Source organism: Vigna radiata, chromosome 6 (genome assembly GCF_000741045.1).
Source record: "Vigna radiata var. radiata cultivar VC1973A chromosome 6, Vradiata_ver6, whole genome shotgun sequence".
Classification (NCBI taxonomy): Eukaryota; Viridiplantae; Streptophyta; class Magnoliopsida; order Fabales; family Fabaceae; genus Vigna; species Vigna radiata.
In genome coordinates, this window is record NC_028356.1 from 2,546,932 (window position 1) to 2,572,309 (window position 25,378).

The 25,378-nt window shown below is 25.6% G+C and overlaps 5 protein-coding genes across 5 annotated transcripts; all 5 read right to left on the reverse strand.

Annotated features, from left to right (window-relative positions):
* Positions 1-2,812: 2,812 nt before the first annotated feature.
* Positions 2,813-3,362, reverse strand: LOC111241774 (non-specific lipid-transfer protein A-like). Its single transcript, XM_022781644.1, has 2 exons — positions 3,021-3,362; positions 2,813-2,932 (listed from the first exon to the last, which is right to left on the reverse strand). Exons 1-2 carry the CDS (start codon positions 3,350-3,352, stop codon positions 2,923-2,925), a joined length of 342 nt encoding a protein of 113 aa, XP_022637365.1. The 5' UTR covers positions 3,353-3,362; the 3' UTR covers positions 2,813-2,922.
* Positions 3,363-8,034: 4,672 nt separating this feature from the next.
* LOC106763244 (non-specific lipid-transfer protein A-like) lies at positions 8,035-8,373 on the reverse strand. The gene has a single exon (XM_014647449.1). It carries the CDS (start codon positions 8,371-8,373, stop codon positions 8,035-8,037), a length of 339 nt encoding a protein of 112 aa, XP_014502935.1.
* Positions 8,374-10,339: 1,966 nt separating this feature from the next.
* On the reverse strand, positions 10,340-10,771 carry LOC106763245 (non-specific lipid-transfer protein A-like). The gene is made up of 2 exons (XM_014647450.1): positions 10,437-10,771; positions 10,340-10,352 (listed from the first exon to the last, which is right to left on the reverse strand). Exons 1-2 carry the CDS (start codon positions 10,769-10,771, stop codon positions 10,340-10,342), a joined length of 348 nt encoding a protein of 115 aa, XP_014502936.1.
* Positions 10,772-14,152: 3,381 nt separating this feature from the next.
* Positions 14,153-14,594, reverse strand: LOC106763246 (non-specific lipid-transfer protein A-like). The gene is made up of 2 exons (XM_014647451.1): positions 14,260-14,594; positions 14,153-14,165 (listed from the first exon to the last, which is right to left on the reverse strand). The coding sequence occupies exons 1-2, from the start codon at positions 14,592-14,594 to the stop codon at positions 14,153-14,155; spliced, it is 348 nt and encodes a 115-aa protein (XP_014502937.1).
* A 2,938-nt stretch (positions 14,595-17,532) lies between these two features.
* Positions 17,533-17,886, reverse strand: LOC111241804 (non-specific lipid-transfer protein A-like). Its single transcript, XM_022781693.1, has one exon. It carries the CDS (start codon positions 17,884-17,886, stop codon positions 17,533-17,535), a length of 354 nt encoding a protein of 117 aa, XP_022637414.1.
* Positions 17,887-25,378: the final 7,492 nt, after the last annotated feature.

Consider the following 25,378-nt stretch of genomic DNA (forward strand, 5'->3'; position numbering starts at 1 on the left):
TAATTTAATGAACTATGAGTTACATTTTGTTCATCAAATTACTTTGTTTCTATGCTTTTGATTAGACCGGTAAAGATGGTCACAATATGTGGGTCAATTTGGTCCACCACAGGTTCGGATCGAGTCGAGTTTGAAAAATTTGTATTTTTTTTATGTAGGTCAGATTTCAATCCGATTCATTTAAACCCATCTCATGCGGGTTGAACTCGTGGTGGACCGGGTTGACCGATCAACCCACCTACCTAATTTTACTTTTATTAAAATTTAATTTTAATTTTATAAAAAAGATATCTATTATTTGTTTTTCTGCTTGAAAAAATTATTTAAGTTTTCCATTTTCAAAATTAATTAAACACTCATGTATGAAGTGAAATTTGGGCATAGAATTTGTTTAGATTTTAATTATAGAAAGTTTGTAATTTTTTTTTTATTTAAAAAAAGTTGTAATTAAGTGAGCTAGTGAACCAACCCTTTTACCCACCAACCTGTGGTGGGTCAGGCCGAGTTCAAATTTTTCTGGTTCACTAATAATTGAGCCGGGTTGGGTTGGCTCACTAAGTAACCAACCTGTGGTGAGCCGGATCGGGTCGAGACAGGTTATCCGTTTTGACAGCTCTACTTTTGATGATATGTAGACTCTAACTCAACTTTTAATGTTTGTTATCCTAACTTAAAAAATAAAATAAAATGTATTTGAATTATAGATAAATTTAATTAAAAAAGTGAGAAAAAAATTAAGAAAGTGTAAGATAAAACAAAATTTGGACTTGGAGATTATAGAAAATTTTAATTTTCCAAAAGCACCTTTAGTTCTATTTCTAACATGTGACTCCAATGAGTAATTTAAGAGAGACTGAAGTTATTTATCTTATTTCATCACCATTGGAACCTTATTTATGTTTTTCATTCATACAACATATCCATCATGAACTTATCATCACCATGAGCTACATTTTGGTATTTTTTTCAACACTTTGATATGTAATGATATTGTTGAATATTCAATGACTTTTTTTTTAAGGTGTTCTAGATGACAAGATAAAGTTTGAACTTATTTGTATTTTGTTTGCATCCCAATTTGCCTTTTTAATGATGTTAGAATTTATGGTTCTTTTAATTTTTTAACTTCCCACATTTATTGTTAATAAATTTGTAAACGTTAGGATGAAGCAAAGTGAAAATAATAATAAGAAAAAAAATTAAAAATATAAATTTTAATTATTTGTTAATATAAATATTAATCATTTGAATTAAAAGAATTTTCAAAGTTTGTCTTCTCTGAAAGAAGAGAAATGGTTGTTCAGTGAATTTAGGGAAACACGGTAAGAATAAATAAGGACGGTGAAAGTTTGTAAATAATTTCATTGATGTTCATGATAAAAAAAAATTTAAAAATGATAAAGTTTAATAAATAAATAAGTTATTTTCAAAATAAAAATATATTAAAATTAATAAATTATAATGATTAACAAAGTAAAACATGAGACTTTACCAAGACAATTCATAACAAACAGAAACAAAATAACATTCAAATTTTTCTCAAAATTGCGAAAATTATTTTTCTAAGAAAAGACCTTAAATTATCAATAACAATGATCATATAGAGAAAACGTGTTTTATAAAAGTTTCAGCTTCATCCAACAATTAAAATGAATGATATATATGACTTTACCGATATCACACACATTTTTATATTTAAGTTCTTGTTTCATTAACTCACAAAGATTACATATTATTATAATATTTTGTTATCAAAATAATTCATAACTTTAAACTATTAAAAATTTATACAATATAAATAAATAAGACCAATACAACAATCAGTTTTACACTATAATAATTCACACCAAACTGATTTAAGGGAAAAAGACATATAAAAGTATACATATATAAAATATTTTAGAAATATCTATCAGACATTATTCTTAACTTCCTCTTCTATCTTATAAAAGTATTATTAGTAGGTGATGTTCATTGTTTTTTTTAGAAAACTTGATACAAGAAACAAACAAAAATAAATTAGCAGATGGTCACGAAATGTTTTACTATTTTCATTTAGAAAACTTGGTGTCAATCATGCAATACTTGTCTCATTGTTTTGAAATAAATTTAAAAATAAGAGTAGAAAAAAAGAAAACTATATTATGTGTATTTCTTACATATGTTAGAAGTGGGTTGTAGGCCTAACTCAACCCACTTCTAACATGGTATCAGAGCTATGGTTAGAGTCTATCCTAACGATATTTGTTGGGCATATTGTTTCATCCGTTATTGGGTAGTTATTGGACCACCCATTAATATCTAGTCTCACGTTCGAGATGTATATACCTCGGCGTGAGGGGGTGTGTTGAAAGTCCCACATCGACTAGATATAAGGCCAATTTATAATATATCACCTTATCATCTTCTAACAACATATGTAGTATTTAAACATATATAAAATAACCTTTTAAAATGTTTGTAATCATAACTTAAAAAATAAAATAAGATAAATTTGACTTATAACTTTTAGTTTCAATTAGTAATCTAAGTGGGAGTGACGTTAAACGCTTCTTTATTAATCTTTATAGGATTACCTTATATTAATCTTAATCGAATTATATGTTTTTTTTATTAATCCTTTATTTTGAACCATATACTTCTAAAATTTATTTTCATTGATTAATCCTTTATTTATATATATAATAGCTTATTTTCATTGGATTAATTTTGGATTAGGCTCATCAATCTCAAACACTAAACACAAATAGTTCATCATCATAAGTAGAAGGAAAGAAATGAATAGAAGACAGCAACAATATAATAAGCATATTTATTAATTATTAATTTCAAGATAATTGTTTGTTGACAGAAGTTGAACAAACAATGTTATATATTCTGTTCAGAAATAGAAAACTCCCAGCATAATGCAGCGTTCCAAGCTTAATCAAGTCTGAAAAAAATAAAAGAAATTAGGAAAAGCAATGTGAGGAAAAAGCAAATGAATGAAAAGTATGAAAGGTAAATAAAAGAAGTCTTACATTTGGCAATCAAAGTCATTAGTGATTTTGCAGACTTTGCAAAGATTATTGACTCTGTCTTTGTCTATGTTAGGAATATGAGAGCCTGCTTCCCTTAGGCAGTTACATGTAGCTTGTTTTTCTTCCTTTGTAGTTGATGAATATACGATTGATTTCATCCCATTGCAGCAAGCAGCTGAAGGGGAATCAGTTTTCTTGGTTACATAATCTAAGCATGCCATCGCTAAGGTTATTTCCTGCTCACAGGTTAAGCCTTTTGATGGCTTTGTGGCAGTAACTGTGAAGACAAACACAATTAGCAGAGTGAAGAATGATACAAACACAGTCTTCATTTTCACAGAGAGTTTTGATTTTGGATAGATGAAACAATGAGGGAGATGTTGCTTTTATAGCCACTTACATGCTGCGTTACGAGCTTTCTTTCATCAGGTTACCGTTATTTATGACTATTCATGACTTTTTGTTCTTTTCCTTCTTCTTGGAGAATGGTCCACGATGAAGTATGAGTTACATTTTCTTCATCTTTTTTTATTTTCTAATGTTTTTTTATATGTAACGATCTTGTTGTGAATATTTAATGACTTTTTGTTTTCGTTTTCTTGGAAGGTGGTCTAGATGTTCAAACAAAACTCGTTATGTTTGTTGAGGAGGTTCTACTCATACATATAGATTTCAACATTGATAAGATATTGTCTGTTTTGGACTATATTTTCACGGATTTGTTTTTAGGAAAATGATATTTTAACATCATTTTTTAACACTATTTTTTGACACCATTTTGACACTGCACACGTGTCAAAATGTGTGCAGTGTCAAAATGTGATTGGACGATTTCAAATTAAAAAAGTTGAGGCAGAGGTATATTTGGAAGAGAAAAACCAAAGTTTGTTTTTTTAATTTGAAATCGTCCAACCACATTTTGACACGTGTGTAGTGTCAAAATGGTGTCAAAAAATGGTGTTAAAATATCATTTTCCTTATTTTTAATATCACTCTAAAAGACTTTATCAATAAAAGTATATTATGTGTATATAAATTTATGTTCATCTCTTGTTTTACTGATATGAAAATTTGTTTATACCAAAGAGTTTGTATCTCACATTGCTTTCTTGACGTTAGAATTTGTATTTTTTCTTTAAAAAGTAATTAACTTCTCACATTTATAGTTAATAAATTATTAAAAGATAAGATGACGTAAAGTGAAAATATTAACAAAGAGAAAACGTAAGTTTTGAAAATAATTAAAAATAAAAATATTAATTATTTCTTAATATAAATATTAAAAAATTTTACTAAGAGAGTTTTCTAATTTTATCTTTTATGTAAGAGATCAGAAAAATTAAAATAACGAGTGTTTCATTTAGCTTGTAGGATATATTTAAGTGAAAATGATTGGATTTGATGAAAAAAATATGATTATTTGGATTAAGGGAAAGATGAAAAGAAATAAAAAGAAATTCTAAAACTTTGTAAATGTGATTTTATTGACTTAGATAATTTTTTTAATAAATGAAAGAGTTAATTTCAAAATGAAAATATATTAAAAATAATTAATTTTAAAAATATAACAATTTAAAGTATATGATTTTGTTATGTATATTATTTTATCGACTTTCAATTATAATATACAATATAAATATCAATAAAATATTACATTAACTGTTTTATTTTAGTTTTCATTTTAATTTTAATTATCCATTTCTGTAATAGAAAACGTATAATAATGAAACATTAAATTAAAATATTTTATTTTAATTATGATTTCAACATTTTTATTTTGTTACATTATACTAATAATAATGTTAATGATATAACTATTTTATTACTGTTTAATATGTATGATGTTTGATAGATTCATAACATAGTAGAAAGTATGTATGGTAAATATTACGAAAAAATCTTTAGGAGAAATTTTTTGTGATTCAAGTAGAGTAAGGTAAATATTACTAAAAATCTTTAGGAGAAATTCCTTATGATTCAAGTAGAGTATGTATTGATATATGAATTTCATATTGGGAGTTAACATGTCGCTTTAATAACTTGTGTAGAAAATGATAAAGTATGTGATGAGAGGAGTAGGAGGTTTTTACGTACCGACTTTACCTTAGTCAAAGATGTTAATGGACTAATCTTGTGTGTTGTTGGATGAAACACATTGCCAATAACTTTACAGAGTACCTAGAGCCTACCACAAGTGCATAACTTGTCAGAGTTTGATATCAATACACGTATCCGGATGGTTGAATCTACTATGAGTAATTGTATGTCTTAGGATTGGTTGATATGAGTTATTACACATGTTAATATTTGTATACTTATTGTATGATGACTCTTTTTGCACATTAACTTACCTTTTCCTCTGTTTTTTATTGTTTGTGTTCTTTTCTTGTGAGCAATAATTACATTAATAATAACGTGAATAAATGAAGATATTCTAGTTATCCACTACAAGGTGAGAGTGATGTAACAATATAGATTAGGATAAAAACCTTGTGTTGGATAATTTTTTCTTTTGAAAAATGTATAGTTTCCATTAGTATCTACATATGAATACATACTCTTATCTATAATATAATATAATTAATTGTTGTATAATTGTTCTCTTTTGCTTGATGATTAATAATTATAATGTTTTATTTAGTAGTTATATATGTTAAAATATAATTTCAATATTTTTTTAAATTTAATAAAATAATATAAAAAAAAACATAAGAGAAAAACCACACGAGTGCAAAACTAAGTGTTATTAAAATTAAGGATAATGATATTTAGACAACATTTTTTTGACAACATTTGAACATTGATTACGTGTCAATCTGTTATTGGTCAAAAATTACTCCACAATAATTTTTATGATTTAGAATTTTCTGTATATGTATGATAAGTATGTGAATAATGAGCTATTTGAACTAAATTTTTATTGTTAAGGTATAGGTGATGTGTAATGTGAATGTTGTGATGTGTAAACGGATGAACTGTGAAATTAAACTTGATTTGGATGATGTTTGATCTGTTATTGTGGTTATAAAATGTCATGAAGTTGTGATTATGTTGATTTGATGATCCATCTAGTTATGATTGTAGTGAATTTTGAGGAAGTAGAGTAGTGAAAATGAGCATTTGGGGTTTGGTGTGAAATTGGTCTATAGGAAGGGTTTTGGTAAGTCAAATAGGACTAGGCTGAGCCTTTAAGTTGATAAAACAATCATGTCAAAAGTGGTAGAATCCCTAGGTTGAGAAATTTGGAGTTTTGAAGAGGTAATTGGTTCATAAGCACTTTAGATTGATATTAGTAAGGTTTAGGAACACTTAGTTAAGTCTAATTACGTATGTAACACAAATTAGGATAGTTAGAAGTTGGGAAAAATAGGTAGAATTGGTAAATGGGGTTTGAGTTGCATAATTCTGCAGAATTCTTGCTGCAGAATTATGCAGACTCGCTGAGCGAATAGATTCGCACAATGAGTGGTCATGACGAGTTGCCCTATGTTTGAGCATTCTTACAATGTGAAGGTGAGATGTGCAAATGGTTGTGGGGGTTGGCTCTCTGTCTGATGAGCGCCTGATTGTGATCTAGGGCCACTGTCAGATTTATTCGAATAGCGAGGGGGTGCGCTCTGGGAGTTCTTGGGGAGTCTGGACCATTGTTTGGGTTTTTGCATATAAAATTGGGGCACTATGCGAGGGGTTGAGGTTTGGTACCACTATGAGTTTATTCAAAACAACGAGATGGCTGTTGTGCGAGAAACCTCTGGATTCACTATGCGAGAGTGTGCATTGAGCAAGTGGTCCTGGTTTTAGTTCACTCTTTTATTCTTTGCTTTAATTTTATCTAATTGAAGTGTTGAGTACCTTATGAAGTATGTTTGAGTGTCTCTTATAGTATATAATCGATTATTGTCATGAGTATGTTTCCAAGTAAAGGTATATGAATTTTAAGTGGTGAAAGTAAGTTTCAATGTGGAATCTCTTAGTGAGATTCAAGTTTGTTTAGAATGAATGTATGAGCTTAGTTTTGGGGGCTATCCTGAAACTCCAATGGTCTTTCATTCTCAAGTAGAGAGGATTGAACCATGTCGTGAGGAGTAGCAGGAGGTCTTAGTCTTGGAGACTTCCAGTATGCCTCAAGGCATGGAACAAACTAACCTTGTGAGTGTGGTAGGGTGAAACCTGTTGGTAATGACTTTGCAAAGCAGTAAAGGTCACCACAAGTGCATAACCCGCCATAGCATGACAATCATTCTATGTTTGGACGGTCAAGTCTAGGTCATAACATGTTAGGATGTTTGAAATAGTTTATCTTGCTTGATTTATTTTGAGTATGTTATTTGCTATGCAATTGTATGAATTCTTTTATAGCTAGCTTACCCTTCTGTTTGTGATTGTGTTTTGTATGTTTGGTATTCTTTTTTTGTAGTGATCATCGTGTGGGTGTAAGCAGAGGTAGATGAGGTGTCTCTAGAACAGACTCTAGATGGCGAGATGCTACAACATAGTTGGACTAATTTATGTATAGTTTTAATAGTTCCTTGTATATAAGGTTTTTAAATTTTATGATTATTTTAAAAGATTGTAAAGTTGATACTTTATTTACTAGTACATAACTATTCTTTCTTATTATTTACGTGACTACTATAATATGATTTATAACTATATTTTAGAATGTTTCAAGAAGAGTTCATTTCAATAGTTTAATTTTGATTATTCTGTTTAAGCCGGCGAATATCAAACATTTACATCATAATTAAATGCCAATAAAGTCTACGAAGAAATGGATACCAACAAAAAATATATCTATTCAATAATCATTTACTTTCAATAAAAATTGAGAAAACAGTCTTATTTTTTTTTTTTCATGAAAAGGAAAGGAAGTTGAAAGCATAATCGAGCATTTTCAATGTCTAATTTCATCCTTTAAACTCTTACTCAAAGATAGATCCTGAAAAAGAAAATGTGAACAAAAATAAAAGAATAATATGTATAAATTAAGAAAAATATAAATAAAAAAGAAACCTTACTTGTTACAGTCGATATCTTTGGTGAGGGGAAAACCGAAATCAACCTTACATAGTTTAGGAAGTTGAATGACTTTATCATCGAAAAGTTTAGGAAATTGAGCGATGTCTGCCTTGAGACATTGACATGCCTCACGAAGTTCAGGTTTTGTAGGTGCTGAAGCTCTCACATTCCTCACTGCATCACAGCAAGAAGTTGAAGGGCTATTTTCAGCATTGAGAAAAAAAGGTAAGCATTGCAACATTGAAACTTGTGCTTCCAAACAGCTGAATCCATTCACTAGTTTCATGGCTGCAACAGTGAGGAGTAACACAATCAAAGTTGACACTTTCTTCATTTTCACACTCTTATTTTTGTTTCGATTTTGATGGATACAACTCTCTCCAAAATCTTACATTTATATTGTTCTCACCTATGTTTACGTCAATGGCTTAATTAAACATATAAAAGAAAAAATTAAATAAATTTATTACTTTCTAAAAATTAATAAATGATTTTTTAACATTGTTTTATGATATAAATTATTTTCTTAAAGAAAAATTAATAAATTTATTACTTTTTAAACTTTTTAGTTAAAAATAATATCAATATCTTATTTCAAGATTTCAAACTTATTTTTATATATAAGTTATTTATGGTTTCAAATTTATTATTAGTCATCTTTAAAGTCATGATTACATTCCTTAAATCAATCTTATCTTCTTTTTTATTATATAAATGATTTTTTTTTTTTTTCGTTTTCTTGGAAGGTGATCTAGATGTTCAAACAAAACGCATTATGTTTCTATCTCTTTTTGCTTTCTTGACGTTAGCATTTGTGTTTTTTCTTAAAAAATATTAACTTCTCACTTTTATAGTTAATAAATTTGTAAAAGATAAGATGAAGTAAAGTGAAAATATTATTATTTTATTGACTTTTAATTATAAATACAATATAAATATCAATAAAATATCACGTTAACTATTTTGTTTTTCATTTTAACTTTAATTATCAATTCTGTAATAGAAAACGTATAATAACGAAATATTAAATTAAAATACTTTATTTTAATTATTATTTCAATATTTTTATTTTATTATATTATGTATGTTTAATATGTATGATAATGTTTTATGGATTGATAACACATAGAAAGTATGTATGATAAATATTATGAAAGTAAAAGCTGTTTTGGATTCAATGTATTCATATATAAATTTTATATCGATGTTAAACATAGTTTAGAATAAAAATCCAGAGTTGAATATTTTTTTTTCTTTTGAAAAATGTATAGTTTCCATTAGTATGTACACATATAACTTTCTATACTGAATGAGTGTAATATAATAGCTAGTTGTATAATTGTTTTCTTCTTCTTGATGATTATCAAAATTATAATGTTTTATTTAATAGTTATATATATTATAAATATAATTTAAATATTTTTTAATTTAATAAAATAATATAAAAAAACATAGGAAAAATCCAAAACTAATTGTTATTAAAATTAATGATGTGTTTTTAAATATTAAGGACTTCTTACTTTTCTTCATTGGAGTGTGGTCCACAATGTATACATTGCATTTAGTTTTCAGCGGTCTATGTATCATAACAGTTAAAAAGAATAAAAAGTAGAATTGCATATAGAAAAAACTTCTTTTAACAATACTTTTTAATAATTTTTTGACAACGTATACATGATAGCTTATGATTGGTCTGTTTTAAATATTTTTTAAACGTAAATTCAAATAAACCAATAAAGTAATTACACATTATCCCGTTGTCAAAATATCATCGTCTTTGCATATATTCAAGTTAAGTTATGTGTATTCTTATTTTTCTGGTATACTCATTTTTTATTATTGTTGAAAATTGTTTGGACTGTATAACTACTAATTTATTTTTCTTGAGAAAAATAAATATTTTAAGTTTCATAAAATATAATTTTTATCGTGATTTGATATGATCTTTCATATTTTTGTATTTTTTTATTTTAATAAATTTTTATATAAACAATTAAAATTCATAATGATCTTAGTTATTTTAAAGAGTTCATTTCAATAGTTTAATTTTGACTATTTTGTTAAAGTGGGTGAATCTCAAACATTGAAACCATACATCATAATTAAATGCAAACAGAGTCTATGAAGAAATGGATACCAATAACTGATATATCTATTAAGTAATAATCATTTTCAATAACAATGTCTGTGTGGAACAAGTTGAGAAAACAATCTTATTTTTTGTTAAGGAAAAGGAAAGGAAGTTTGAAAGCATAATCCAGCATTTCAATAATGTCCCATTTCATCCTCAAAACTCTTGCTCAAAGAAAGATCCTGAAAGAAAAAAGAAATGTGAACAAAAATAAAAGAATAATGAGAAGTATGAGTATGTATAAATTATGGAGAAAAAAATCTTACTTGTTACAGTCGATGTCTTTGGTGAGGGGAAAACCAACATCAACGTTACATAGTTTAGGAAGTTGAATGGCTCTATCTTTGTCAAGGTTTGGAAATTCACCGACGGCTGCCGTAAGACATTGACATGCCTCACGAAGTTCAGGTTTGGTAGGTGCTGACGCTCTCACATTACTCACTGCATTACAACAAGCACTTGAAGGACTATCTTGACTGCTGGTGAGAAAAGGTAAGCATGCCAACAATGAAAGTTTTGCTTCCACACAGCTGAATCCATTCGCAGGCTTCATGGCTGCAACTATCAGAACTAATACAATCAAACTTGACACTCTCTTCATTTTCACACTCTCTTTTTTTCACTCTTGTTTTTGTTTCGATTTCGATGGATACAACTCTCTCCAAAATCTTACATTTATACTGCTGTGTGTGACCTATGTTTACGTCAATGACTTAATTAAACATATAAAGAAAAAATTAAATAAATTTATTACTTTTTAAAAAATTTAATTAAAAATAATATCAAGATCTCTCTAATCTAAGTGACTTTCGATTTCTAATTTATTGTTAGTATCTGAGCTCTTAACTCATAGGTCCTGGATGATAGAATGATATATACATATTTACATTCATTTGACACATTTAACAAAAATAAATTAATTATAAAAAATGAAATTTTGTAATTTTTTTAAAAAAATTAATTAATAAAGAATGTTGTATAAAAAAAATTGTGTCAAAAGTATATTTTTCTAAACTTGATTTATATATATATATATATATATATATATATATATATATATATAATATAAGAGATATAAGATAACCCTTTTAATAAATGATGGTGTCTTTAAAATAATATAAAAAATATAATTTTAGATAATAAAATTCCACGCAACCCTTCTCCCAAATATAGACATGAATCTTACATTAATGACTGAATTAAATATATATAAAAAAATTAATAAATGATTTTTTTAACATTGTTTTATGATATAAAAGATTTCTTAAAGAAAAATAAAAATGTACAAAATAACAAATTAATAAATTTATTACCTTTTAAATTTTTTAATTAAAAATAATATCAAGATATCCTATTTTCAAGATTTCAAACTTATTACAAAAATTCCTGAAATCACAAATGAAATTTTACTGACAAAAATATATTTGTTGGTAAATTAGCATTGTTGACAAATTTTATTGATGAATTTCAAAATATTTATCACTGACAGATTTTATTGACGAAATCATTACCGACAAAGATGCACATTTCACATATCAACGAAAAAGTAAAAAGAGCAGGAATTTCTCACTTATTTTTGCACTTAATGACGAATTTTTCTGTTGGTAAAATCTATTGGTAATGCACATTTCACTCACCATCGGTAAAAAGAGCAGGAACTTTTCTGTCCATTTTTCCTCTCTCTCCGTGAGACAGTATCGTTATGTATCTCTCTCTCGCATTTCTTCCACTCCATTTTTTTTCTTCTCTTCCACTCCATTGCAGCTACAAATCAAGATTGTCATCATCTCTGTTCAACAAGGTCGCCACTCTGTTCAGTCAGGTCATCTCCATTTTGGTTCAGTCAGGTCGCCTCTATTCTCTCTCTTTCACGCATTGCCATCACTACACATTGTCACCACTGCACACTTTTTTCTAAGTTTGGCCAACACCAAAGTTTATCATTGCCTTTAATGCGTTCAATCTTTTATATTTGTAAAAAACAAAGAAACAAAACGGAAGAAGAAGGAAAACAGAGAAAGAAGATGAACCAGATCGAAATATTTATCGACATATTTTTTGTCGATAATTATCAACAAAAATACCGACAAAAAAATTCTATCAATAAAATTTAGCAATACAGTTTTACTGACGAAATTTTAGTTATCGGTAATATCAATTTTTCTTGTTTGTAGTCATATATGTTATATAAAAGTTATTATATAAGACAACCTTTTTCATAAAAGATGGTTCCTTTAAAATAAATAACGCTTTTTCAATGAAATTTTATTTAAAATATAATTAAATAAAAATATATAGAAAACTATTTTTTTGAAATTATTTATCAACAAACTAAGGATCTCTTTTTTCAAAAATGATATGATATTATACGAAATATGTCTTTAGAGGTTCTTACATTAGTAATGTTTGTCTAGGTGAAATTTTAAAGTTGTTTTATTTTATTCTTTAGTTTCTATTTAAAAAGTATTACGTACAGGCTGATTTGTATACCGATCAAGATATTACGATGTATTGTAAGACCAATCGGTAATAAGTTAGTTATTTAATTAATTTAAATAAGTTAGTAATTACGTTTATAAGAAGTGAATTTTTTTTATGTTTACAATTTATAAGAAGTTAGTAATTAATTTGAATTGTAATTAGACCGATTCTAATTATATGTTTACTAGTTATAAGAAGTGATTATTTTTTTTATGTTTTTAAGTTCATTGAATAAAAAAATATTTTCTTTTAAATTATTTTTTTGTGTGTGTATTTATTTAAATTAAGAAAGAATGATTAGATCAAAAGCTTTAATTAAATACTTAGAAATAAATTAGAATGTAATAAACTTATGAGGAAAAAAATATAAATTAATACAAAGGATCAATGCACAAATTTTAGTATGGGTAAAAAGTAACTCGTCTTATTAATTAAGAACCTGGTTAAACCTTGATGAACTGGATTGATTTACTAACTTGCACAAAAAAAATTAAGATATTTAGAATTATAATTTAACTTTTAGGATGAAGGATTTACTTATTATATTTTATTGTATAAAATGATTAAAGTGATTGTCATTATCATTAGTGTAATTATTTGAATGATTTAGAAGATGAGAACTCATGATAGATTTCATGATTTTATTGTATTTTCTTTTGTTATTTTTCAAATTAAAAAGTTAGTGTTTATGAGTCGTATAAATCTAAGAAACATCTCGATAGTATATTTTTTTTTAATTTATTGATGCTGAAAATTTTATAGGTATGATAGTTTTATTTATCGAAGTAATATAACAAGTTCTATATATTAATTAGCTTAAGGTGAATACTGAAAGTATATGTAGTTGTTCTAATTTGATATCATGTTAGTATTTTTAGAAAAAGTTAATATAAATATACGAGTAATTTTTCAGCTTTCTTTTTAGAATTAAAAGCTTATTTTTATGGTGAGTTTACAAGATTATTTATGTTTTAAAACATGTTTAAAGAAAAGACTTTTAAAAGTTTTAGTTGTAAAGTGATTTTTCCTTGTGTTTAATCTCAAACATTAAATATTTTAAGTATCATAAAATATAATTTTTATCGTGAATTTTGTATAATCTCTAACATTTTATATATATTTTTTATTTTAATACATTTTTATATAATGAAAAGCAACTAAAATTCATAATAATCTTAGGTTATTTTGAAGAGTTCGGTAATTTAATTTTAATTATTTTATTCAAGCTGACGAATCTCAAACATTGAAACCATACATCATAATTAAATACTAGATACTCTATGAAAAATGGATACAAACAAAATATATATATATATATATATATATATATATATATATATATATATATATATATTTATTCAATGATCATTTACTTTCAACACAAATTCTTGTTCCACACAAGTTCAGCAAAACAATTTTATTTATTTTTTCATGAAAAGGAAAGGAAGTTCCAAGCATAATCCAACATTTTCAATCTCCCATTCATCTTCAAAACTCTTGCTCAAGGAGAGATCCTGAAAAGAAAAATGTGAATAAAAATACGTAAGAATAATGAGGATTATGAGTATGTATAAATTAAGAAAAATAAAAATAAAAAAGAAATCTTACGTGTTACAGTCGATGTCCTTGGTGAGGGGAAAACCGACATCAACGTTACATAGTTTAGGAAGTTGAATGGCTCTGTCTTTGTCAAGGTTTGGAAATTCACCCACGGCTGCCGTCAGACATTGACATGCTTCACGAAGTTCAGGTTTTGTTGGTGCTGAAGCTCTCACGTTGCTCACTGCATTACAGCAAGCAGTTGAAGGGCTATCTTGACTGCTCGTCAGAAAAGGTAAGCATGTCAACAATGAAAGTTTTGCCTCCACACAGCTGAATCCATTCGCAGGCTTCATGGCTGCAACTGTCAGAAGTAACACAATCAAAGTTGGCACTCTCTTCATTTTCACACTTTTTTTTCTTTCACTCTTATTTTTTTTTCGATTTCGATGGATACAACACTCTCCAATATTTTACATTTATACTGTTCTCACCTATGTTTACGTTGATGGCTTAATTAAACATATAAAGAAAAAATTAAATAAATTTATTACTTTTTTAAAAAATTAATTAAAAGTAATACCGATATCTCTTTAATCTAAGTGACTTTCGATTTCTAATTTATTGTTAGTATCTTAGCTCTTAACTCATAGGTCCGGGTACATTCACTCCATAAACTTTCTATATATATATATATATATATATATATATTATCTAAGAGATATTATAAGATATATAATTAAATAAAAAGAATATAAAAAACTAATTTTAGATAATTAAAATTTCATACAACCCTTCTTCCACATTTAGATAATAATCTTACATTAATGACTGGATTAAATATATAAAGAAAAAATAATAATAAATTATTTTTTTAACATTTTTAATGAGATAAATTATTTCCTTAAAGAAAAAAATAAATACATATAAAGAAACAAATTAATAAATTTATTTCTTTTTAATTAAAAACAATATCAAGATCTTATTTTCAAGATTTCAAACTTATTATTAGTAACTAAACTCTTAACTCATAGTGCTTACACGTGTACTTAATAAAGTTATCATATATATTATCTATTTTTAAGTAAGATTTGTTTAAAATATAATTAAATAAAAAGTATAGAAAAGTAATTTTTCTTAAAAGTATTTACCAACAAAACTGAGTTTGGTTTTTCAAAAATGATACGATATTACAGAATATGTTTGGTGAGGTTCTTTCAAAATTGAGTTATGAGAGGCATAGCCATGAAAGACTTTCTGAATTACTATATGGTTTTTTGAATCAGAAGTGTAGACAACACAGGTAAGGATAGATGGTGAGAGTATAAGAAAAGAAGAATATTGATGAAGTGTTTCTTTTATTGTGTTCTTTTTCTTTTACTCCCTTTTGGTTTTGTTATCTTTCTTTGTTGTTTTTCTTTCTGTTGATAAGCTGTGGATTACTAGGTCAAGGAATCATAATGAGATAAACAATTTGAGATCATCAATCTCATTCAAAAAACTGTTCATACTTACACTCTTCCAATTTCACGTAGCAGCACAGAAACAGGAAATAACTCATTCTTTTCCGATCTTCTTCCATACTAGCAAACTCACTAAGATGAGAAAGTTAATTCTAACATAATTTTTATTTTTCATTTTGGTGACGTTTCTCGTAGAGGCTCTCAAGTTAGGATTGAATGGTATGAGTTATAATGCATGCTATGAGTTTGGTATGTGTTATTATTGTTATTTGGCTGCATTATTTTGGTTTACATTGAAATATTAATTTAAGGGATACATGATATTTTTTTCTTTTTTGGGTTGGAGGATGTTGTTCAAAATTTGTTGATTTCATAGTTGAATTGAGCTCTACATAATTCTAAATTCAGATTGATATATGATATGCAATTTTTGTATATTTTTGTCTAATCTTTGCTCAAATGAGCCAATTCTTGCTCAAGAAAAAAATAGTGCTACATATTAACCATACATAATTTTTGTTCAGGCAAGACAAACATTCCTAATCATAGTTATCAAACTCTCGAATTAATTCATAAACTTGTACGAGTTTACGTTTCTAGACATGGCTTCCGAGTTAACTCAGAAGTAAACTCGTTTTTTGCATAAATTTGATAGAATCGACTGTGGAATCGATAGGATCGTATAAAATCGCAAGTTTGGAACAATTCTACAAGCTTGAAAGTTATATATTTAATAAAATGCATCAAAATTAATGACAATAATTCAAGTATTTATGTTTTACAATATTTATTTATAAATTCTCTTTATTTGAAGTTATATAATTTTGTAGACTTATTTGAATTAAGATATTATTTATATAATTTTTTTCATCTGAAGTAAACTCTTACGAGTTTAAGAGTGGAGTTTACGAGTCAAGTTTACACAACTTTCACGAGTTTACACGACTCTCACGAGTTTACGTAAACTCTCGAATTTAATAACTTTGTTCTTAATGCCACACAAATCTTGACTAAGTGAGACTAATCTCGCTCAAACGACATCCTACTTTTAGGTTTAAGTCATTTCAAAAAGATTAAAATTATTGCTTCATAAACTGTTAGATTGTCCTGAACTTTTAACCGTTGACACTAGACGTATTATTCTTTACTTTAACTAATCGAATCTTCAGATTTGTAATGAGAATAATATTTTGTATAAGATGTCCACATAATAGATTTTTTTACAACTTTAACCTTTATTTCTTGTTTAATATATAATATTTTTACAATTATCCAAACATTGCAGTCGTAATTTAATTATCTTTAATTTAAAATTAAGAAAATAATTTTAAGAATTTTTGGCAATGATGATTTTATTTGTATGAGTAAATGAAAAGATACATGTTTAAGAGTTTCTTCTAAGAAACCATGAGCCAATTGTCTAAGCTGTGAAAGGATAATGCATTTTTTTTAATAAATTTTATATAACGATAAATAATTAAAATTCATAATGATCTTAAGTTATTTTGAAGAATTCATTTCAATAGTTTAACTTTGATTATTTTGTTTAGGATTGCGAATCTCAAACACTAAAACCATACATCATAATTAAATGCAAAAAGACTCTATAAAAAAATGGATACTAATAACATATCTATCTATTCAATAATCATTTACTTTCAGCACAAATTCTTCTTCCACACAAGTTTGGCAAAACAATCTTATTTATTTCATGAAAAGGAAAGGGAATTGAAAGTATAATCCAGCATTTTTAATGTTCCATTTCATTCTCTCAAGTTGAGATCCTGAAAAAGAAAAAGTGAAAAAATAAAATAAAAGAATAATGAAAAGTATGAGTATGTATAAATAAATTAAGAAAAATAAAAATAAAAAAGAAATCTTACTTATTACAGTCGATGTCTTTGGTGAGGGGAAAACCGATATCAACGTTACAAAGTTTAGGAAGTTGAATAGCTCTATCTTTGTCAAGTTTAGGAAAATCAACTATGCCTTCTGTGAAACATTGACATGCTTCACGAAGTTCAGGTTTTGTAGGTGCTGAAGCTCTTACATTACTCACTACATTACAGCAAGAAGTTGAAGGGATATCTTGATTCCTTTCGAGAAAAGGAAAGCATTCAATCAATGAAAGTTTTGCTACTGAACAGTTGAATCCATTCACTGGTTTCATGGCTGCAACTGTGAGAAGTAACAAAACTCCCAAACCAAACACTGATGAAGACACTCTTTTCATTTTCACACACTCTGCTCAATGATTCTCTGCTGTTTTGATTTGGATTTCAATGGATGCAACACTCTCAAAGATCTCACATTTATAGGACTTTGACCTCTGTTTAAATTAGCATTTCGCTGAGATAAATGATTTTTTATAATATTCTCAGTGGTAGTTTTTTTTTAGTTACGAAATAATAACAATATCTCTTAATATATATATATATATATATATATATATATATATATATATAAGTTATCTATAATTTCTAATTTATTATATATTAATTATCTTTAAAGTCATGATTACATTCCTTAAATGCAATCTTATATTATTCCTTATCTATAATTTCTTTTTAGGTTTAATAGATTCGGAGGTCCCTATATTTGGAGGTTTGTTTCAATTGGGTCCTCCAATTTTGAAAGTGATCAATTAGGTCCCTAATTTTGTCAATTTGAATCAATAAAAGTCTTTCCGTTAAATGCAGTTAACGTCGTGCGTGAAGTTTTTGAACATATGGAACGTTGACGCTTCCAGGTGACACCATTTCAAGTGCACGGGATTTCACCCTTTTATAATCCACCTATGCACTTGAAATGGTGTCACCTAGAAGCGTCAACGTTCCACATGTTCAAAAACTTCACGACATTAACTGCATTTAACGGAAAGACTTTTATTGATTCAAATTGACAAAATTAGGGACCTAATTGATCACTTTTAAAATTGGAGGACCCAATTGAAACAAACCCCAAATATAGGGACCTCCGAACCTATTAAACCTTCTTTTTATTTACTTTTATTATTATTATAAAACATTCTTTACAAAACTATACCGTTGGTTTTTCAATGTTGAGAACTTATCTAGAATACAAAACATTTTTTTACATTAATTTAATCATAGAGTTAAAAGTACAAGATTTTTCAAGTCTTAATTTTGTCTAAAACAAAAAATGTAATTATTTAAATGTAGTAATTTTCATTCCCTAAGCGGTTTAAATTTTATTATAATGATATTTATTTATTGAAGAATTTATTAGACTATTTATTATTGTTTAATTAAATATTCAAAATGTGAAAAGATGTGTTGAAAATTTTACATTATTTAAAAATAAATTAAATTTAGATTATACAAGTGAATATAAATTTTATTTAATAAAACAGTTAAGTCAAACTTAAAATTTATCTCTTAAATATTTGAAAAGAATAGATATTTTTAGCTCTAAATATTTCGTTTTTTACTTCGATAATCTTGAGTTGATAACTTTGCTTAACCTTAGACTGATATAATCTTTCTTATGTAGTAAATTGATATTTTTAATCTCAAAGTGATAAACAGAAATGATAATTTTAATTACACATGCAATTATTGTGTAAAGAGAATGTATGGGTAAAATATTTAATAGTTGCTATTCGTAACATATATATATATTTTGTCAACAAGTATTTTGGACGAAATTAACTTTCCAATATTATTGTTTACTACGTTATTGTTTTCTTTGCTTTAGCTCGAAATTGTAATAGAAAACCTTAAAGTTCTATTAGTTGATTTGGATTTGAGAAGTTACAACAAGTTTATTTAATGGATTTGAAACTATATTAAACATTAAAAAAAACATAAAGGTTCATTTGATAGATTTGAAAGTATAACAAGTTTATTTGATTGATTTGAAATTATAACAAATTTTGAAAAACATGAAAGTTTATTTGATGGATTTGAAGATATAAAAAATTTATATGATAGATTTGAAGTTATAACGAACCTTGAAAAAACTAAAATTGTAACTAGTGAATTTGAAACTATAACCTAAGTATTATGATGAATTGTAAGAACAATCAATAATAAATTAATTATTTAATTAATTTAAATAAGTTAATAATTAGGTTTACACGAAGTGAATTCTTTTATATTTACAAGTTATAAGAAGTTAGTAATTAATTTGAACTGTGATTAGACCGATTCTAATTATGTTTTTAAGTTATAAGAAGTGAATTTTTTTTATGTTCAAGTTCATTGAATAAAATTTTTTATTTTTACTTTATTTTTGTGTGTGTATATTTATTTAAATTAGAAAAGAATGATGTTTAAAAAACACAAGGATAAGAGCAAAAGCTTTGATTAAATAATTAGAAATAAATTAGAATGTAATAAACTTAGAAAAATATAAATTAATACAAAGATCAATGTACAAATTTCAATATGGGTAAAAAATGAATTTGTCTTATTAATTAAAAATGAATTTGTCTTATTAATTGAAAATCCGGTTCACCTTTGAAGAATTTATTTATTATATTTCTTTGTATAAAATGATTAAAGTGGTTGTCATTATTATTAATGTAATTATTTAGATTATTTGGAGGATGAAAACTCATGGTAGATTTCAAGATCCAATTATATTTTCTTTTGTTATTTTTCAAATTAAAAAGTTAGTATTTACGACCACGAATAAATCTAAGAAGAATCTAGGTAATATATTGTCTCTAATTTATTGATGTTGAAAATTTTCAATATTCAACCTAAGGAAGGTAGGATGGTTTCATTTATCGACGTGACAAGTTCCATATATTAATTGGTTTAAGGTGAATACTTATTGTGTAAGTAAGAGTTGTTCTAGTTTGACATGTTAATAATTTTAGATAAAGTTAGTGTGAATATGTAAATAATTTTTCAGACATTTTAAGGTTAAAAACTTATATTTATGGAGTTTATAAGATTATCTGTGTTTTGAAACATCTTAAAAGGAAGAATTTCAAAAAATTTGGTTGAAAAGTGATTTTTTCTTTTGTTGACTCAACCATTAAATATTTAAGCTTTATAAAATATAATTTTTATCATGAATTTTGTATAATATCTAACATTTTGTATTTTTTTTATTTTAATACATTTTTATATAATGAAAAACAATTAAAATTCATAATAATCTTAGGTTATTTTGAAGAGTTTATTTCCATAATTTAATTTTAATTATTTTGCTCAAGCTGGCGAATCTCAAACATTGAAACCATACATCGTAATTAAATACCAGATACTCTATGAAAAATGGATACAAACAATATATATATATATATATATATATATATATATATATATTCAATAATCATTTACTTTCAACACAAATTCTTGTTCCATACAAGTTCAGCAAAACAATCTTTATATTATTTTTTCATGAAAAGGAAAGGAAGATGAAAGCATATAATCTAGCATTTTAAATGTCCCATTTCATCCTCAAAACTGAAAGTTTTTCGCAGGCTTCATGGCTACAACAATGGTGAAGAGTAACACAATGAAAGTTGACACTCTCTTCATTTTCACACTATTTCTCTTTCACTCTTGTTTTTATTTCAATTTTGATGGATACAACACTCTCCAAAATCTTACATTTATACTGCTATGACCTATTTTTTTTTAAAGAAACAAATTAATAAATGATTTTTTTAACAATTTTTCTATGAGATAACTGATTTCCTTAAAGAAAAATTAAATATATAAATAAACAAATTAATAAATTTATTCCTTATTAATTAAAAACAATATCAAGATATCTTATTTTCAAGATTTCAACCTTATTATTAGTATATAGACTCTTCCGATACATCTACTTAATAAACTTATCATATATATTATAAGATAATTACAGTCTAATTATATATAAACATAATTACATACATGTTTAAAGTGGTTAAATAATTATTTGAATCTAATTGTGATCTATCAATCTCCTCTCCTTTATGTTTAAATGATTAATTATGGTATTTCGATCTACATACACTGAGCGCATATAATACGTACGGTAGAGTTGTGTTTCTTAAAAAGAAACTAAACAATAAAATAAAAAAAACTTCAAAATTTCAGATAAAGAAACATTTAAGAATCTTTAAAGATATATTCCATAATATCATGTTTTTATTAAAAAATAAGGTAAAAGAAAAGCCTTTTTGAAAAACACATCCTTAATTTGTTGATAAATAGTTAAAAAAAACAGAGCTTTTTTATATTCGTTTTATTTAATTATATTTTAAATAAATTTTACTTGGAAATTTATTTAATTTTACTTGAAAAATCGTTATTTTATTTTGGGTTAAATATGTTTTTAGTCCCTATATTTTGGGACGATTTTGGTTTTAGTCCCTCTTTCAAACTATAGTACAATTTAGTCCTTCAACTTTAGAAAACTCTGGTTTTAGTCCTTTTTACCAAATTTTTTAAAACTTTATTTGTTGTTTCAAGCACGTTACATTATAGCATTTGGATTGTTTACATTATTTGACACATTTTTTGTCCAATGTTAACTGAGAAATGCGTTTGAAAAAAAGGACTAAAACCAGAGTTTTCTAAAGTTGAAGGACTAAATTGTACTATAGTTTGAAAGAGGGACTAAAACCAAAATCGCCCCAAAGTATAGGGATTAAAAATATATTTAACCCTTTTATTTTAAAGGAACCATCTTTTATCAAAAAGGTTGTCTTATAATAACTCTTAGATAATATATATGATAAGTTTATGAAATAGATGTATCAGGACTATGAGTTAAGAGTTTAGACACTAATAATATGTTTGAAATCTTGAAAATAAGAAATATTGTTATTATTTTTAATTAAAAAGTTTAAAAAGTAATAAATTTATTAATTTTTTTCTTTATATATTTAATTTTTCCTTAATAAAATAATTTATCTCATAATTAAAACAATGTTAAAAAATTATTTATTAATTTTTTTACTTTATATGTTTAATCCAGTCATTAATGTAAGATTCTTATCTAAATTTGGAAGAAAGGGTTGTCTGAAATTTTAATTGTCTAAAACAATGCTGGTGTGTTACATCTAAATTTTGGCTATCGTAATTTTAATTTAAAGGAACCATCTTATATAGAAAAGGTTATCATATAATTTCATAATACCACATCACTTTTGTAAACACATCCTTAGTTTTATTCGAAAATAATTTCAAAAAATTATCTTTTTTATATTCTTTTTATTTAATTATATTTTAGATAAATTTTAGTTGAAAAATCCTAATTTTATTTTAAAGAAACCATCATTTATTAAAAGTGTTTCACTTTTTTTTTTCAGGATCTCTCTTTGAGCAAGAGTTCTGAGGATGAAATGGGACATTGAAAATGCTGGATTATATGCTTTCAACTTCCTTTCCTTTTCATGAAAAAAATAATATAAAGATTGTTTTCTCAACTTGTTCCAGAGAGGCATTTTTGTTGAAAGCAATGATTATTTAATAGATATATATATGTTCTTGGTATCATACTCTTCATAGAATTTTAATTATGATGTATAAGATTTCAATGTTTGAGATTCACCCACTTACACAAAATATAATCAAAATTAAACTATTGAAATGAACTCTTCAAAATAACTAAGATCATTATGAATTTTAATTGTATATTATTATATTAAATATTATTAAAATAAACAAAAATATGAAAGATCATATCAAATCACGATAAAATATATATTTTATGAAACTTAAAATATTTATTTTTCACAAGAAAAATAAATTTGTAGATATACAATCCAAACAATTTTCAACAATAAAAAATGAGTATGCCAGAAAAATAAGAATACATTCAAAACTTAACTTGAATATATGCAATTCTACTTTTTATTTTTTTAACTGATATGATAAATAGGCACTGAAAACTAAATGCAACGTATATATGTCGACATCGCTCCAATGAAGAAAAGTAAGAAGTCCTTAATATTTAAAAAAGATCATTAATTTTAATAACAATTAGTTTTGGACTCGTGTGGTTTTTCTTCTATATTTTTTTATATTATTTTATTAAATTGAAAAAATATTTAAATTATATTTATAACATATATAACTACTAAATAAAACATTATAATTGTGATAATTATCAAACAGAAGAAAACAATTATATAATTATTATTTCTTCTCTTTTCGTTTTTATGTTATTATAATAATAGATTAAAATTAATATGAAATAAAAATAAATAAAATCATTAATATCAAATAAAATTATTTTTAAAACTTTTTATATTAGAATATATTTTTTAAATATATTAATATAAAAAGAAATATACTTTACTACATTAATCAAATAATTCAAAAACAAATTTCCATTACTTCTCATAATTTTTATTTTATTTCTTTTAATCCGAATATTCACATTTTTCATTTTCTTTCTCTTTCTCTTTCTTTTTCTTTTCTTTTTATTTTTTATTTTTCTTTTAATTAGAATAATAATAATAATAATAATAATAATAATAATAAATAAATAAATATAATCAGACTTATCATATTATATTATTTTGTGGACCATTCTATTAGAAAAAGAAAAATAAGAAAAAATATTAATAGTGATAAATAATGGTGACGTGATGAAAGGTCAGAATGCAGTATGTATGTCGCTATAAAGGTAACATCTTCCTCCTGAATCAAATCAAATCAAGGTCCTTCGGTGATGGCACCACCCCAATTTCCACTTTTTTTCATTTTCTCTGTTTCTCTGTCAGTAGCTACAAATTCCTCAACAGATTATTATTGTGGTTCATGGTGTTATAGTTGTAGAGGGCACTCACTCTACTCTCTTCAGCAGCAACGTGGAGGATTAAGGTAACAAAGAAATTTCTGACAAAGAAGTTAGGTGCTGAAATGTAAACAGTGAAAAAATTACGTACTTGTGTGCAAATTTAGAATAAAAAAAGAAAAACATGGCAGAAAATGAACTCCTACTGAGACATGCATTGACGGTTAGCCACGTCAAAAAAAATTACTTCCGTCCAAAATTAGAGACTTTTTATAACAATTTCAAAATTATTAACATAAAAAACAATTAATATTTTAAATAGGAACTAAACTCAAAATCGTATAATAATTAAGGGACAAAAACATATTTAACCCATAATTTTACTATTGTTTTGATATTTTATCATCATTATAAGCATATTATCTCCATCAGAACAAGTATTATTATATTATCATCCAAGGGTTAATGTCATTAATTATTACTACCACTATTATCATAATAACTACTATCATTTATTATTATTATTATTATTATTATTATTATTATTATTAGTCATTTATCACCCTTACTATTGTAGATGCAGTTACCATTCTTTTAATTACTATTTTAAAAATTTAAATAATTTATAAATATTTAAAAATTGTGTAATACGTGTGTATGCTAATAATAAATAAAAGATATTTTTTGTAAATATTTTTGTATATATATTTTTTACGTACAAAAACGAACTATAACATACATAATTTTGTACGTTATAATAAGTATACATATTTTATGAGATAACAAATATTTGCTATGTCATAAAATGAATTGATTCATATAAATTAGATCCAACAAACAAATATGCAGGTTAGATGGAAAACATTTAAAACTTGTAAGAAAAGCAGCAACAGAAAATGATAAAATAAGTCATAATGCTATTCATCCATGCCAAACAAAAAGCAGATATACATACGATATGATACAGATAAACAACCAGGAATTTCTATGAATCAATTCATGTTATCTTTAAC

Bases quoted from the DNA above. Each gene is read 5' to 3' on its own strand.
- LOC111241774 (XM_022781644.1), bottom strand. From the start codon at position 3,352: ATGAAGACTGTGTTTGTATCATTCTTCACTCTGCTAATTGTGTTTGTC.
- LOC106763244 (XM_014647449.1), bottom strand. From the start codon at position 8,373: ATGAAGAAAGTGTCAACTTTGATTGTGTTACTCCTCACTGTTGCAGCC.
- LOC106763245 (XM_014647450.1), bottom strand. From the start codon at position 10,771: ATGAAGAGAGTGTCAAGTTTGATTGTATTAGTTCTGATAGTTGCAGCC.
- LOC106763246 (XM_014647451.1), bottom strand. From the start codon at position 14,594: ATGAAGAGAGTGCCAACTTTGATTGTGTTACTTCTGACAGTTGCAGCC.
- LOC111241804 (XM_022781693.1), bottom strand. From the start codon at position 17,886: ATGAAAAGAGTGTCTTCATCAGTGTTTGGTTTGGGAGTTTTGTTACTT.